The sequence below is a fragment of the Momordica charantia genome (assembly GCF_013281855.1).
Source record: "Momordica charantia cultivar OHB3-1 chromosome 6 unlocalized genomic scaffold, Mcharantia_2.0 BLBB01000006.1, whole genome shotgun sequence".
NCBI classification, from domain to species: Eukaryota; Viridiplantae; Streptophyta; class Magnoliopsida; order Cucurbitales; family Cucurbitaceae; genus Momordica; species Momordica charantia.
Window position 1 is genome coordinate 32,861,580 of NW_028275164.1, and position 16,401 is coordinate 32,877,980.

General features: G+C 34.5%; 3 protein-coding genes and 1 non-coding gene across 5 annotated transcripts; 2 read left to right on the forward strand and 2 right to left on the reverse strand.

Moving 5' to 3' along the window:
- LOC111007954 (RING/U-box protein) lies at positions 1 to 3,657 on the forward strand. 2 transcript variants are annotated; one of them, XM_022280506.2, is made up of 4 exons: positions 1 to 156; positions 452 to 1,939; positions 2,018 to 3,068; positions 3,197 to 3,657. In XM_022280506.2, exons 2-4 carry the CDS (start codon positions 707 to 709, stop codon positions 3,454 to 3,456), a joined length of 2,544 nt encoding a protein of 847 aa, XP_022136198.1. In that variant the 5' UTR covers positions 1 to 156; positions 452 to 706; the 3' UTR covers positions 3,457 to 3,657. The 2 variants fall into 2 exon arrangements, with proteins under 2 accessions (XP_022136198.1, XP_022136201.1); XM_022280509.2 differs by having other exon boundaries at positions 13 to 156; positions 722 to 1,939.
- LOC111007955 (protein DEHYDRATION-INDUCED 19 homolog 3) lies at positions 3,650 to 8,607 on the reverse strand. Its single transcript, XM_088125335.1, has 5 exons — positions 8,196 to 8,607; positions 7,249 to 7,391; positions 5,634 to 5,713; positions 4,911 to 5,165; positions 3,650 to 4,015 (listed from the first exon to the last, which is right to left on the reverse strand). The coding sequence occupies exons 1-5, from the start codon at positions 8,275 to 8,277 to the stop codon at positions 3,907 to 3,909; spliced, it is 669 nt and encodes a 222-aa protein (XP_087981461.1). The 5' UTR covers positions 8,278 to 8,607; the 3' UTR covers positions 3,650 to 3,906.
- Positions 8,608 to 11,558: 2,951 nt separating this feature from the next.
- On the forward strand, positions 11,559 to 11,632 carry TRNAT-AGU (transfer RNA threonine (anticodon AGU)). Its single transcript has one exon. It is a non-coding gene; the product is annotated as a tRNA-Thr (tRNA).
- Positions 11,633 to 12,810: 1,178 nt separating this feature from the next.
- On the reverse strand, positions 12,811 to 15,313 carry DPD1 (Polynucleotidyl transferase, ribonuclease H-like superfamily protein). Its single transcript, XM_022279902.2, has 4 exons — positions 15,124 to 15,313; positions 13,851 to 14,511; positions 13,419 to 13,624; positions 12,811 to 13,319 (listed from the first exon to the last, which is right to left on the reverse strand). The coding sequence occupies exons 2-4, from the start codon at positions 14,435 to 14,437 to the stop codon at positions 13,114 to 13,116; spliced, it is 999 nt and encodes a 332-aa protein (XP_022135594.1). The 5' UTR covers positions 14,438 to 14,511; positions 15,124 to 15,313; the 3' UTR covers positions 12,811 to 13,113.
- Positions 15,314 to 16,401: the final 1,088 nt, after the last annotated feature.

The following is a 16,401-nucleotide window of genomic DNA, read 5'->3' on the forward strand; positions in this document are numbered from 1 at the left end:
TACTCTCACTGTATAATTTAATCCCAAAAAAAAAGTTTTATATTTTATTTTCCTTTTTCATAAGGGAAAAAAAACGAAAGAAAATTATTTTTGGGAAATCGGAAGACGTTTTCCAATTGTCCGTGGTGTTTCCTGGTGCTTTATTCCTCCTCTCAGGTACCCTTCTCTCTCTCTCTCTCGATTTTCTCTCTCTAGGTTTGAATATAAATCTCCCTTTGATTGTGCGTATGTGTAGGATGTTTCTGGGTGGCTTTAATCTTTGAATTAGCAGTCAATTTTTCTGTTTCTGTTTAATTTTTTGTGGAAAATTTTTCCCAATGGAATGCCACCCTTTGGTCGATTTTTGAGATAAATGGGTAATTGGTGTTTCGAGCTGTTTGTTGTTGTAGTTCACAGTGAGAATGAATCTTGTTTCTTTTTGTTTTGATTTTTTCAATGTTGTTTTGTTCAGGAATGAAGCAGATCGACCATGGGGAATCGTCTGTAGTTAGTGGTTTTTTCTAATTTTTCATATGTAAAATCGGGTGTTTAGCTATTTTATGAGGGAAACATCAGGGAATTTCTCAATTTTGGTTTCTATGTTCGATTCGATTAGATTTTGTGATGAGGGGTTGGTTTGGTTGAGGAATTCTGATTGTGATTGTGTTTTGTGTGGACTGAAATTCGAATAATTCTGGTTTTTTTTTTGTTGGCAAATTTTGTTTTTATGTGCGAGGAACAGATGGTAAGGGGAGGGAAGGTTGGTAGTAAGAAAAATTTCAAGAAAAAATTTCGACCTAAAGATAAAGGTTCTGATGATTCTGATGAGGATTATGTTGTTTCCAATGATGAAAATGGGGTTTCTGAGTGTTCCGATGAGGATTATTGCTCCTATTTAGATGAAAATGCATCTGGAGAGGATAATTTTGCTGTGGAGGAGCAGCAGCCTGGAAAGGTCAGGAAAAAGGACGGATCGAAAGCTAGGAATGCTTTCGGTTCCCATAAAGCAAGGAAGAAAAATGGACGAAAGAGGCAACGATTTAGTTACAAAGAAGAAGATGACGGGGATGGGGACGAGGATGATGAGGACTATAGTGTAGATGATGATAATGATTATGAGGAGGAAGAGGAAGAGGAAGAAGAGGAAGAGGAAGAAGAAGAAGAGGAATATGTCGATGTCGATGTTGATGAGGAGGTTGAGGATGAGGACTTTATGGTGGAAGAAGAGGATTTTTCGGATGAGGAAGAACCACTTGTTAGGAAGAGAGTAACCAATATGAAACGGGGTCGAAATGGGGTGCGGAAAAATACCATTGGCAAAGTTGGCAAAAAGAGGAAACCGAAGGCTGCAAAGAAGCCTTCGAGGAATAAACGGAGAAGGAAGAGTGGCCCACGAACCATACGGAACTCAGATGATGGTGATTTTTCGGACAATTACTGTACTACAGTGAAGAATACGAGAAGGAAGAAGCCAGTTTCGAAGCGGAAAAGGAATGTTGTACAAACAGATTTAGATACCTTCCTTTCTGGTTCATCAGACTATGAATATACCATCTCTGAAGAAGAGAGAGAGCAGGTGAGGGAAGCCGAGAGGTTGTGTGGTCATTTGAGAAACAGAGCAAGGAGTATACCTTCGCCCCCGAAGATTGAGGACTCCGATCCACGCCAACATCGAAAACCTCCTGTTAGGAAGGGCAAAGAGAAATTGGAGGAAGTCAAGGCTGAGGTGATAAAGCAAGTTTGCGGTATATGCCTATCGGAAGAAGATAAGAGGAGAGTCCGGGGAACGCTTAATTGTTGTTCTCACTTCTTTTGTTTCTCTTGTATTATGGAGTGGGCAAAGGTGGAATCGCGTTGCCCTTTGTGCAAGCAGAGGTTTCAGTCAATTAGTAAGCCTGCAAGATCTACTGCTGGAATCGACTTAAGAGAAGTTGTCATACAGGTTCCTGAGCGCGATCAGGTATGCTCGTAGTTTGCATCTTGTTCCTAATTTCCCATCTGTTGCTTCTATAAATTTAGTATCTTCTGTGTCCTTCAGGTCTATCAGCCATCTGAGGAAGAATTGAGAAGTTATCTCGATCCCTATGAGAACGTGATCTGTATCGAGTGCCATGAAGGTGGGGACGATAATCTAATGTTACTCTGTGATCTATGCGACTCACCGGCGCACACCTATTGCGTCGGTCTTGGCAGAGAAGTACCAGAAGGGAATTGGTACTGTGATGATTGTAGAACCATTGCTCTTGGATCATCGAGTCCACAGCCCCCAAGTCGACTGTCGGATCGAAGAACAACCAACAATTTGTTTAACAGATCATTTCCTGTTGCTCACCGGGATGGTTTAGACTTGAATTTTCTATCTTCGCCTCGTACTCCATATATTCAAGGATTTGGAAACGCCATGTCTCCTCGATTACCTGCAGAAGTCCAATCAACTTCTCCCATGTCTCAAGCCGTTGCGCCAACTCTTTTAGGGAGACGTTTTATTCGGCTGCGCATCAATCACATGCGCTCTTCAAATCAAATGGGTTTAGTTAACGATAGAACTGATGGTGTTTCTGCTGCTAGTCCTTGTGGTGGAGGTACTGTAAATTCACAGACAGATCAGGGTAGGGAAGTAACAGCAGAACATACACGAGCTCAGGAAACGACAATACCAAGCCAAACTTTGTTCGGGGAGAGCTTACATGCCAATCCCTCCCCATTAATGCAACATGGAGATTTCCTCGACTCCGAAACGAGTCATTTGCCTGGTCAAGCAATTGAAGATCCTCATCTTAGCATACCAACAGAGAGAGTCGACAATGGTGGAACAACTTTGAACCCATTGACAAGGCTTGCAGTTGAAAATACGACCACAACTGACGATCAATATATGAATGGAGCATGGTGGCCTGTGCTCACAGGGGTGAATTTGTTATCGAACTGTGAGCAGATCCATAATTTTAGCAGTGTATTAAACACAAGTTCTGATAACGGTTCGCTCCCTCCTTTGCTCCGAGATGAGAAAGATTATAGTGCAGCAAGAGAGCAATTACAACCAATTATCCAAAGCCATTTGAAGGATTTATCCAGAGATGTTGATCTAGGTATGTTCATAACAGTCATTCCCTTTCTAATTTTTCACTTAATGGTTTACAATTTAGTGTAGAAATGGATATGATTAATTTTTTTCAGTTAGTCTTGTTACAACTCAGTTGATCTCATTCTGGTTCAGGTCAAAGTACAGCAGCCGATATTGCCATGAAAGCTTCCAACACAATTTTAGCTGCATGCGGATTTGAACACTTGATAAACGAAGCTTATAGAGCATCACCACCGTCCCAATGTTCCCACATCGAATTGTCAATGGGAGAAGGGCATAGAAGCCTGATTAGAGGCCTTTGCTCAGCTTGTTTTGACTCGTATGTTCGGGACATAGTGAAGAAGATTACCGACGACATGTCGCTGCCATCGTGGTTGAGTCTCACTCTATAGGAGGGATTGTTTGCAAAAATCAGGCGCCTGCTTTTTGCATCCCTTTAGTTCAGGGGCCAAAATTGTTGTTAACTTGTCCATAGAATTGATTCAAACTGACATTTAAGTCATAGTTTTATTGTTCCAGTTACATGCCATTTCATATTATTGAAATGAAGCTATTAAAAAAGTCACTTATTGCAAAATTTTAAGCTTGCAGAAGTGGTATTTCTTTTCTCACCCTTCTTTTACTTAAGCATGACCATAATAAATTTAAAGAGTGAAAATGGAAGTCTTAGTCAGGCCTAAGAATTGGTGTTTTACAAACAACATAAATTACACTACACCTTATTTTGGCACTCTCATTGAAGCATACTAGTATTTTTGAGAGCTACAAGTAAACCAAGGGGCCTGTTGTGAATTTTACATCCACTATAGCAGCAGCCAACTTTGATGTTTTTCAACCACTCTTCATAAATTATCATCAAGGATGGTGGACATTAACAGCCCCTGTACGAACGCGCATCGTTTTGCTTTCTCTTCCTTATCCTGCATGGACAGGGGTGATGGCGGGACGATTCTGTCACATGAAACACCAAGATTTTAGATCCCGGAATTCAAATGGATGTGATGGATCATTAGAGGAAAGTTATCTAAGGATGGTCCAACTTAAATGAAGCAGCAAGTTGAGAGAGGAAACAACATAACATATGGACACAAGCCAACGACATTAAAGCCACCACGACAAGAATTTCGCCCAAATGCAAATCCAACCGTAAGATAAACCAACCGTTCCTTGTGCTTCTCTTGCTTTCGGATATTTTGGTACATGTACTAAATGTTATGATTTATTATCTCCTAAACCTGACCCTTTTGGACTAGCTCGCAGCATGTTTTCATTTCAATATAGCCAGATCCTGAAATTCTGTTCCTAGGTAGAACTCTTGACAACAGTAATATCAACTGGACTTGAAATGGCAAGATGGCTAAAGAGAGAACATTTATTCAAGATGTCAAGATTTAACGAAAAATTAGTCAGCCTATGCTTGATTAACCTCTCGTTGGTAAATACTAGAAGGCTAAATTATAAGTTGAGTCTCTTAACTTTTAAGGTAGGGTTGTAACTAACACATCTCCAAACTTTCAATTTTATATCTAATAGATTTCTAAACTTTCAATTGTGTCTAATAAATCCATAAATTATAAGAAATATCTTATATATCAAGCACTTATTAGATACACAATTGAAAGTTCTTGGATCTATTAGACACTTTTTGAATTCAAGAATCTATTAAACACAAAATTGAAAGTTTAGAGACCAATTAGACACTTTTTATAGTTTGGACATCTATTAAACATAACCCTGCAACTAAATTTGTAATTTCTTCCCAACAAAAAAAAAAACTACTGTCCTGGCCATGACCATGTGAACTAAGTAAATGCACTGTAACAGTAGGAATATATCATTAACTTACCGTTCTGATAATTTCTCTTGTGAATTACTCTTTGCGGAGCTTGACTCAGCCGACAAGTGAGGTTGAACACTGCCATAGTCATCAGACAACGGTAGAATAAACGATGACAGAAGTGGATCAGGCGCTGCGTTGGAAGAGGTAATTAAACATGAAGAACCCCCAAAAAGAGATTGCAAATTTCCTTCTTGAAGCTCTTTCCTCAACAAAGAGAGCGTTGAGTGTGAACCACCTTTACGAGATTTTCTCTTCCGCTGCATGTAACCATTAGTTAAGGAACCAAACATGGGGTTAATCTTCTATCCTGTTTGAATTTCATATGGGGCTCAAACAGAAAATAGTAACAGAGAAAGAACCAAATAATGTGATCCAATGAGAAAAACAAACGAAAATATCAGTAGTCGATATGAGAATCAGACAACTCATTAACTATTTCCGTCTGAGAAAATTTTTTTTGAACAATCTCCTGCGGCAATTCATATTTCAAGGTTTTATAGAGGTTCTATTCTGATAAAAGGTTCAAGTAGCAGTGAGATGTGATTGAGGTGCAATTAAAATCATTGAACATATAAAGCTAGGAAAACACCGAGCTAATTTTTATAGAACAAACTACATGAAGAGCATGAATGCGAACTAATTTCAAGGAGGCAAAACTCATAAAATGTAAAAAATAAAAATAAAAAATAAAAAGATAGAAACTAATTTTAACATGATAATCGGAAGGATATCTTGAAAATGTTTCCATGCTGCAGGGATATATGCGCAACCATGTCAACTCCCACCCTCATTTCACAGACTGGACACACCTGCAGATTAATGATATTTCAATCTAAAATAATATTGACACTATTTTCAGACTAAAAATAAATAAATAAATAACTACTTCTAAGACTATGAATAGCATTATGCACTGCACCATCCACAGTAAGGAATTCGCTATGGGCTATAATGAAGATAAATTGAACAAAATGAGTGACAACACTGATATCGGAAGTATATCTCCATTAATTGATCTTGTGATTACTAGTGTCCAAAGTTCGAAAAAATATATGTACGGCCCCGTTTGATAACCATTTAATTTTTACTTTTTTGTTATTGAAAACTAAGCTTATAAACACCGATTCGACATATGTGTTTTCTTTGTTTTGTTATCTGCGTTAAAGAATTTTCAAACTCTAAGCCAAGTTTTGAAAACTAATAATAGTAGTTTAAAAAAAAACTTTCTTTTAAATTAGGGTAAGAATTCAATTTTTTTAAAAAAGGTGAAAAATATAGCAAAGAAATCGGTTGGCACTGTATGATGAGACACCCTTAGTTCTCCAAAAGAAAAAACTGCTACTTGGGATGAGTGAGTATAGCTTGCAATTGATTCAACCTGAGGTACATGGAATTTGAGGCTACATTTATTTTGTTAGGAAACGTAACTTTCAATATTAGAAGTGTCAGAAGAAGGAGAGGCAAGACATCCTCCCAAATCAATAGCCTTGGAGATTACAAAAATACTCCCAAAGATGCATTATACAGAGATCTAGGTACAGTAGTCCGAAAATGCTTTGATATATAACTCTAAGTGAAAGCTACAAAATACACTTTCCTCATTCACTCGATTCTTTAGAAAATTTCCTAACCAACTTTTCGAAGAATAACCTAGGATATGTTCCCCTGTATTACTCTTGATTTCCTCCTTAGAGATGACCATGGAGGATCGTACGAGGTAAACTTGAACAAAGCACCCTCTTATTCCAAATATGTTGAAGAGCCACCAGCAAGAGGGAACAAGTGGACAGTACAAGAGTAGGTGACCTATATCTCCTGTACATTATTTGCATTTGAAATACTAGTTGGGAGAATGGGAAACAAAGGGGTTTTTCTTATGAATTCTATGACACATGAGGACATACCCCAAAGCTGCCGTCCACATAAGGGGAAAAAAACTTGAACCTCCTCAAATAATGATGTCCTCCAGTAATGATGTCAATGAATACTGATTTACAAGTACAGTTTCTCGATTTGTTTACATCTCAAATCCTTATATCTTGATGGTGGTTGGGAAAATTAAGGCTTTATTATTACTAACTGTTACGTAAAAAAAATTTCACGGATTCTTCTTGGAGGCCCTTAAACAATTTGAAGATATACAAGCTGTCTCCATGACTGCAGGAATAAGACTAAATGAAAAATAGGTGCAGTTCTTGGTTAAAAGAAAGGGAGAAGAAGTGCATGGTTCCGTTACGTATGTATTTAAACCAAATAATGATCATATATCAAACCTCGATCAAAATTGACTACTTTTCAATAGGAAATATAGAATTTAAATAAATGGTTTTGCAAGAATTCATACCCCATTCCTTGCCTCGATAGGATGCTCTTCATCAATGTGACAGCACAATCCAACTATATCAAAATATTCTGAGCAGAACGGGCACGGGAACTCCTCCCTTATATCATCATCCCCTTCAAGTTCTTCAAACCCCGTGAACATACCTGCATGTTGTGCTACTACAGTATGAGTCCAAAACTGAAGGTGAGTTACTACCACGAGCATGTGGTTTGGCTATGAAGGATATGAGCACAAAGAAAGTAGAGGGTTGGGACACATTAAAGCAAATTGAAGCAGCAGGTGACACCATGATTAACAGCAGTAAGTTAGATGCACGGCGCCTTAATAACAAAATCCTAAGTTTCATATAATGAAATCTTAGTAATCGCCATTTTCGAAAGCCAGCCAAAAAATCTAGATTATGGGGCTTGATTAATTCATAAAGTACTTCTTTTCTAGCACATTCAGTGACCATATTTTTCGGGATACACAATGCAGACAATACGAAGTATTTTCTGGACTTATGCATCTTAAATATATACTCAAATTCTCGTGCAAACAAGCACACCCAGGCATCCTACCGCAAATATATAGTTAAAAATTAAGACTCAGATGACAGGGAAAGAGGAGATGGCACGAAAATTCGAAATGTTATCTCCTGCCCCTTGGAAAAAATCAAAATTCAAGTGTTTGATTTCATTCCACCACCAATCGAAATTAAAATAGTCGTAGCTGTTTTTATCAGAGTCATCTGTTCTGTTCTTTCTTTTATCTGCAGATGGCAATATTTTCAGACGGAAAAAGAAAATTAAGAAAATTGAGGTAACAAAAAACATAACAGTCAATATGAAAAAATAATTCTAGAAGCCCATCATCAGAAAACCAAATTGTAACCCGGGTGACTTCCAAATCACTCAAACTCACTAGGAGACGAAACAAACAAAAAATCAGAAATCAAAGAGTGTCACCTAAACCAGATCGTGATAGAAGAGCAGATTGGTATCGCTTAGAAGCAGAAGAAAGGCGAGCAGTCCACGAATCAGCATCCATAGCTCTTTCCCTGACTGAAAATTTCGGTTTCCGAATTGCAGCTTGAATTCGCTGGAGCTTTGAAGCAGCTTCAACAAGCTTGCGATCCCAAATACAAAAACCGCGCAAATTGACAGCAAAACGAAAACCCTAGAACAGATTTTGCAGGGAAATTTCCAGAGGCAAAATCAAAAGAAGATAATTAGTGATGGGGGGTTTTGAGCTGCGAGAGAGAGAGTGAAAGAGGAGATGAACAGCTACTGAAAATCAAAAAACGAATTTTTTTGGGTTCTCGAAGGTGAATTTCCCACCCACACCAAAATGAAGGAAAGAGGAGAAGAAAAATTAATGCAACTCCAGATTTATATAGTCTTTTTGTTTTCTCTCTCTCTTTTTTACTTTTTTTTTTCTAATTTTCCGTCAAAATTGTCAGATCAGAAAGAGCGAGAAACGAGCGATCGTTTTTTTTTTTTTTCTGTTCTAAATAAAAATTAGAAAATCTCTCTTTGTCGAGTGTCGACATAGTGAGAGAGAAGACGACATGTCGTCCATATAACAGAATTGGTTAAATTGGATTATATTTTGTATGCAATCTCAATCCAATTCTCTTTGTTGTTAGATTTACAATTAAAATAGATTTATTTGTGGGATTTATTTTTTAAAATTATTTTTATAATTTAAATGTCAAAATCCGATACAGCGAGTTCAACCGTAATTAACATATATTTGTGAGTTCAATCTCCACTTGCACTAAAAAAAATGCTAAGATTTCAAAAATAGTATATATATATTTAGATTTTCAAATTTTCAAAATTACATTAAAAAAACTATAATATAATGGATATATTATCTACGGTTATAAATTCATTTTATTTTTGTTAAAATTAAAATAGGCATAATATAACATATTATAAATTATATAATTATAAAGGGAAACTTTGTTTGGGGACCATTTTTACCTTTTTTAAATTATTCATTCTTTTAATCTTAAGTTTATACAAGTTTGAACTAAGACTCTTGAATTAACCTACACAGTTAACTATATTTTAAAATAATGATTAAATCGTTACTTTTTTAAGTTTTGGGATTAAATCGTTATAAAACTTAATGACCAAATGTGTAAACTGATTTATTATTTCTTATTGTTTGTAAATATATTACTGAAGAATAATTTTTTAATTAATATTAGATTTTTAAATTTGCTGCTAAACACAAATACCGAAAATATTAAATACAACCCTACTTTTTATTGAATCATCCGTTTTTTAATTTATATTTTAAGATCCTGAATAAATGAATGCACCCTTTGACATTTTAATGCTTTTAGAGTTTGGGTCTCTGAAATTTTAAATTTATTATGTATGACTATGAATTATATATTTTTGAAGAGTAATAGTTCAAAGTTTATATGATATATACGAATAAATGGCAATATAAGAATAAAAGCTCACATTCAAAAAAAAATTTATGATTGAAAGATCTTGAAACAATTTTAGAATTTATTCTTTGTGACGCCTTTTCTGAGATTATTCTCGAATTAGTACATTTAAATGAGCACACATTATTTTTAATTCTCTTCTATCATGTTTGGTCTCTTTTTTCTTTTCTACCTTAAATTTGTAGGGTTATGTGCTAATAAATTTACAAATATCTCATAAGTTTATGAAATTTTAATTTTATATTTCAATAAGTACATAAACGTTTGATCAATAAATCTCTATCATCTGAGACACATATTAAAGTTCAATAACTTAGTGAACACAAAATTAAGTTCAGATACTTATAATACGTTTTAAAAGTTTATGATCTCATTAGACATAACATTATAAGTTGAGGGACCTATTTGACACCGTTAGATGTAACTTTCAAAATTCATGGACCAAATTTGCAATTTGACATTGAGGTGTGAGGCTCGACCAAAGGGTGGCACCCATCTATACCCGACCTAGCTACTTGTCGTCACTCTGCTTGACAATGCCTGTGACATACACACTAACAACTCAACAGTCGGGGTCAAGCTTGCCAAGGGAAAGGCGAGGGAGGAGGTTCGATCTCTCGCACCCCAACCTGTAGATTATTACGTAAGCTTAGGCCTACGAGGATCGACGGTACCATAAATTTAATTAGCATAGGGCGGACTAGCGTCCCCAAATTCCCTATGGCCTTTAATTAGAACAAGTCGGTTTCCACAACCCAATCATGTCTTCAACCTCCTTCAAGCAATAGCAGCCCCTCTCTGAAACCTTGCATCGAAGTGTGGTTGGTTGATACCACACCGGTGTCTCTTCTCTCTCAATTTTGAGATGTTTATAGAAGAATATGAAACAAAAAAATAATAGTTGGCAAATGATTTAAGTTCTTTACAAAATTGGAAACAAAAAAGAAGAAACACATGAACGTTACCAAATATGCTCTAAACTTTTGACCTCAAAAAAGATAATTTATGCGCTTTATCTATTTAAATACACTCGAATTTACACACTAACTAGTAGTACTATAAGTTAACAGCAAAATCATTTATATATTTTTTTATGGAAAAGTACACTTTTGGTTTAAAATACTCTATTTAGTCTTTGAAATTTCAAAATAGACACTTTTGGTCATGATGTTAAAGCGTTTATTTGGTCCTTGAAGTGTTGATTTGACAACACTTCAGTGACCAGCAATAGCAGCGACAGGTGACGAGGATTGAGATGGTGGACGACGATTAGTGGTGAGCTTTCCAGGGGAGGAAGAAGAAAACAAATGAATGACATAATTTGAAGAAGAAAGAGACACGTCCATTAATTAAAGAAAAATTAAATTAATCTATTTTGCCAATGAGTAAAACACAATTAGTAATTTAATGCCACCTCATTTTCATATTAGTCAATCAAATAGTCCAATAGGTAATAACCATTTAAATTCAAGATTAAAAGTGTTTATTTTAAAATTTTAGAGACTAAATAGACACCTGATTTAAACATCAAAGACCAAAAATCTCCATTTTAAAATTTCATAGACTAAATAGATATCTATTCCAAACTTTAGAAACCAAAAATTTATTTTTCTTATTTGTACGAGGGATGGAGTAGATGAGAATGAATGAATAAAGAAGAGAAATAAACGACCTCAAAAATAATATTTATTATAATAAAGACTATTTTTAAATCAATTAAAAAAATGCAACTATTATAGCAATAGCTTTCATAGCTCAGTTGGTTAGAGCACCCGTTTAGTAAGCGGGAGGCCTCAAAAATAATATTTATTATAATAAAGACTATTTTTAAATCAATTAAAAAAATGCAACTATTATAGCAATAGCTTTCATAGCTCAGTTGGTTAGAGCACCCGTTTAGTAAGCGGGAGGTCTTGAGTTCGACTCTCAATGAAAGCAAAATTTTATATTTCTTCCCTTCTTGTTTTATTCATTATTTCTCTTATTCTATTTTATTCATTTTATTTTGTCATCTCTAAAGTAGAGACATGAAAAATAAAAGTTTAGAGAGATATTATATTTCTTCCCTTTCTTGTTTTATTCATTATTTCTCTTATTCTATTTTATTCATTATTTCTCTTATTTTATTTTATTCATTTTTTCTCTTATTTTATTTTGACATCTCTAAAGTAGAGACACGAAAAATAAAAGTTTAGAGAGATAAGAATAAACTTAAAGAGAAATTTAAGAGAGAGGAAATTTAGAGAGATAAATAAAAAGAAAAGTTAGAGAAAAAAATTTAATAAGATAACAGTTAAAAGAAAAAAATTTTGGAGGAAGGAAGTAAAGTTGGGAGCAACAGATATGTCACAGAAACAGATACAATTGGAAAATGAAATAAAAATTATAGTAAAAAAATTTGAGATACATTTGTTGGAGAAACATAAATAAATCAAAAGAAGTTACAGTAAAAAAAATTGAAAGAAAAAAAAATATATAGAAAATTGGAGATATATTTACTAGATAAAAGATAGATTAGAAAGAGAAAAAAATATAAAAAGCGAAATTTTAAAAAGATAAAAATGAGAGTGATATATTAAGTAAGAAATAAATTAAGATATATAAAGATGAACATTTTGGAGGGATAAATGATAGTGAATATTTTCAACATAAAGATTTTAAAGGGAGAGATTTATGTAGGAAAAAAAAATTTTAGTGAGAAAGAACTTTACAGATAAATATTTGAGAAAGAAAAAGTTCAGCATTTAAAAAAAAAAAACATGTTATAAAAAAACTATTTTATTTTTTTATTTTTGAAATTTACTTAGAATTTCATAAACGATTTAAAAAAAACAATAAACAAAAAATTGAATTCTCAAAAAGTTCGAAGACCAATCCCAGTCAATTTTCGTTGGTGTTTATCATATGATTAGTTGAATCTGCACCTATTTTAGCCAAAAATTGATCCAACCTGCTCACTTTCACCTCTAAGAAATATGTAGATGTATTAGAAATCTAAAAATTAAGGGTCGAAATATTGAATCTTTATGTATATTTACTGTTTACAAACATTTCCATATAATTCCTTCCTTGCCACAAACGCCTCAAAAGTAGTTCAGTTCAGCCATTTCAACATCAGAACAGAACGCAGATCCCCTTTTCATCTTTCTTCATAAACTCTGTCAATTCTCGTTTCATCAAGTATCCATTCAAAACAAGAAAACAAAAGATTTTCTGTCATGATAATCCAATTCAGCACTAGTTTTTTTTTTTTTTGGAGAATATGGATATCAAGACAAATCTGATTGGCACAAATAAAATGGCCCAATATTTTGCTGATAAGAATGAACAAAAGTTACAATACAATTAATAAATAACATTACAACAGGACCACAGCTTGATCACTAAGTTAAGATTGATCTATGCATATAACTTAAAAACTAGTCCTTGTTCTTCTTAATCAGGTCTGAAGCAGTGAAAGATCTTTCAATGAGATCGGGGATTTCCAGCTTGAGGTCGAAAGTAAGCCTCTGAAGAATCAGCGACAACGACATCACATCCGACATTGCTCTGTGAGCTGAACCCACCAGCGGAATACTGTAATACTCGCGAAGAGCTTGTAACGAAATTTTTGAAAGCTTTGAATCTGATCACGACATTACCATCCATATTACACTATATCACATCAATCTTTTTATCTACAGAAAAGCCAGAGCAAGAAAATATGTGCAAAGGGAAAACTAACCTGAGGATATCATCAGTTGACGGGCTAAAATCATATTATCAAGAAATAGCCAATCTTGAGGAATGTCGAAGGAGCAGCGGCTGAATTCATTGAGCAGAAAGGGCACGTCGAAGGTACGAGCATTATGAGCTACCAATAATATATAACCATCAGGTTTCTGACGGCTTAAAACAAATTGTAATAAAATTGGTATAAGATCCTTCATCCTAAATGAACATAGAAAAGAAACGTTTAGATATGATTGTCAACTCTGCAAATTTCACGTTACATATAATTAATGCTAATTACTTAAAAAAAAATTGAATGGATGGACCTAGCAAACATTATCAAATATTCAAATTATATATGGTTAAAGATCTGTCTCAACTAGCACTGAACTGGATAGTAAAACAGTAGGGGAATGAGACTATAACAATAAGCATTTTTTGATACCTTGGAACATCGGGTCTGCTGACCATACGGCTTGTAATGCCATGTACAAGAGAATTTGGAATATAGCACTCTGGATTTATTAATGTTTGGAAGGTGCTATTTTCTCCTCCTGAAAGATCTTGAAAGGCTATTTCCACTATCCTATCCTTTTTTCTACTAAAACCTGTTGTTTCAATGTCAAAGGCTATAACTGTCACCGGCCTAGTCAACTCCTTTTTCTTAGTAAATGTTTGCTGAATATCACAATACTGAAGTTTCTGGGTTTCACTTTTCTCAGTCTTATTAATGCTAACTGTACAGCTTGTTGAAACCGATCCCTCTAAAATTTCATTTCTGATATCACTTGGTTTACTGCTGGGGTTGTTCTTCACTTTCCTCCCTGCTTTCGTGGTTATCGATTTTCTGGTCCATCTCTTATTTTGCCCTCCTTCAAGGTTATAGATTCTAAAACAAAGCTGATCATACCAAGAACTATGACCATAATTCCTGTTCAGGGGATGGAAGTTTGTCCTCCAAAAATTAGCTAATGTGTGGACTCCAAATTTCGGAACTCTCAAGATCGAAAAGCACATTGGAACTGTTATCATTTGAAATCACAACTAGAGGAAAACTAGACAGAAAACCCAAAACAAATTCGGCATCGGATGCAATAGTCTTCAACCTGAAGGATATGGGCGAGGAACAATGTAAAAGACCATATCAAAACAAGAAAATTAAAAAAAGAAGGAGATCAACTTCAACTTCTCCACATTGATTATCAAACAGAATCACCAGAAGAACGAATAAACAATAACGATAAAGCCCCAAATGTACAAATGAACAAACACAATCATGTCAAAGACAAAAATTAGGATTCATCTTTCACGAGCTCATTCAGGCATTTTAACAAACACTTTAAATACAATCCTATTAAGCCAAGAATATTTCCAACTCCCACCCCATCTCGATCCTCCAGCCCTTCCCCAAAATTCCATAAAGAGAAATATCCCATCATTAATTACTAAAAACCAAAGAAATATGAAATCAAACAATGAGAACTTATTGATCGCATCGCACTCAAAATTTCCAAATAAAGCACTACTGCATGAGATTGGGAAAAGGGGATACGGTATAATGGACCCCTAAATTGTTGGACGATCCACTCTTCTAACAGACCAACATCCAACTATTTACATCCAAATTTCAAAAGAATACAACTTCCCCTTTTCGAATTGTCAACCATTTTCTCAATGCAGAAACAGGAAACTTGCAAAGCAAAGAGAGAGAAACTTGCCTCAAAGCAAATCCGAGGAAGGATTAAGCCGCATTTGAAAACCCAACAGAAGAAAGTAAGTTAAAGAGATAAAGAGAGGCTGTAAATCGCGAGGAAGAAGAAGGAGAAGTGAATTCCGGAGACATGGATGTCCGAAAAAACTGCTTCTTGGATTTTTAGTTCGTCGTTTCTTTCTTTCCTAATTATTATTATTTTTTCTTTTTAAAATCAGACACGGCTAAACTTACGGATCGTGTAATTTGTTTTTTCTAATTTTAAATAATTATAAGAAATTTTAACTATAAATATACAATTTTATCCTAAATTATTTATCATTTTTAACTTTTGTTATCAAAATATTGAAGGCAAATAAATACTTTTCAATCAATTTTTAGTCCCAGCTTTAGTTTCTAATAATTTAGGCTCTTTATCATTAAATTAGTAATAATCTAGTCCTTAAACTTTAATATATAATAATTTAATCGATGTAGTTTAAAGTTTGTAACGATTTAGTCTATATTGTAAGAAAAAATTTAAGATTTAATAAGTTTCCATCCTAGTAACCCTGCTACCGAATTTGTCGGTTTCTACGATGGACTTCTCTTTTCCACAATGCAGGAACTTGTTTTGACGTATTAAATTCCATGACAAATGAGAACATGAAACTTCCAAATTCGATAGGAGTAGAGGAGGATGCTGCTCTTATGTATTTGGTTTTAGTCCCAAGATAAAACTGTACAAAATAGCAAGAAACTCAATACCAGTACAAAAACTTACTACTGTAGTAGAGATTTCTTATTCTGTTTGGATGTGGAAGATGAGAAATTCCAGGAAAATTCTATTCGTAAAGTTGGGTACAAGAACTTACTACTCTAGTAGACATCCTCTATCTCTCTCTCTCCCTCGTTACAATCTCCAACATCGTGAGTTTCATGTGTGGAAAATGGAAGAAGATTCATGGATTGTAGCATTTGTTATTGTCCTACCATAAAATTTGTTGGATTATCTTGACCTTCAACTCATCAAAGTCTTTGAGGATGGGAATATCTTATGTCTTTTTGATGGAATTGATTTTATCTTGTATGATACGAAAACTAGGAGGATAGAGATATTGGATCAAGTTGTTGGAATTAAGAAACGTTCATATGTTTTTCAAATTGAGTCCTTAAGTTTTCATCCCCACTCCATAAAGAGATAGTAAGTTGGAAGATTATGAGTTAACTTCGCAACTCAGTTTGTGGCAATGGAAATAGTTACTATACTTGTACTATAGTTACCGTCAGTAGTGTTAGAAAACAA

Coding starts and splice junctions, on each gene's coding strand:
- LOC111007954 (XM_022280506.2), top strand. CDS start 707: ATGTGCGAGGAACAGATGGTAAGGGGAGGGAAGGTTGGTAGTAAGAAA. Junction 1,940..2,017: donor AGGTTCCTGAGCGCGATCAG/GTATGCTCGTAG, acceptor TGTGTCCTTCAG/GTCTATCAGCCATCTGAGGA. Junction 3,069..3,196: donor ATCCAGAGATGTTGATCTAG/GTATGTTCATAA, acceptor ATTCTGGTTCAG/GTCAAAGTACAGCAGCCGAT.
- LOC111007955 (XM_088125335.1), bottom strand. CDS start 8,277: ATGGATGCTGATTCGTGGACTGCTCGCCTTTCTTCTGCTTCTAAGCGA. Junction 7,392..8,195: donor TCTATCACGATCTGGTTTAG/GTGACACTCTTT, acceptor CACAACATGCAG/GTATGTTCACGGGGTTTGAA. Junction 5,166..5,633: donor CATGGAAACATTTTCAAGAT/ATCCTTCCGATT, acceptor TAATGGTTACAT/GCAGCGGAAGAGAAAATCTC.
- DPD1 (XM_022279902.2), bottom strand. CDS start 14,437: ATGATAACAGTTCCAATGTGCTTTTCGATCTTGAGAGTTCCGAAATTT. Junction 13,625..13,850: donor AGCAGACCCGATGTTCCAAG/GTATCAAAAAAT, acceptor ATGTTCATTTAG/GATGAAGGATCTTATACCAA. Junction 13,320..13,418: donor TCAACTGATGATATCCTCAG/GTTAGTTTTCCC, acceptor TGTCGTGATCAG/ATTCAAAGCTTTCAAAAATT.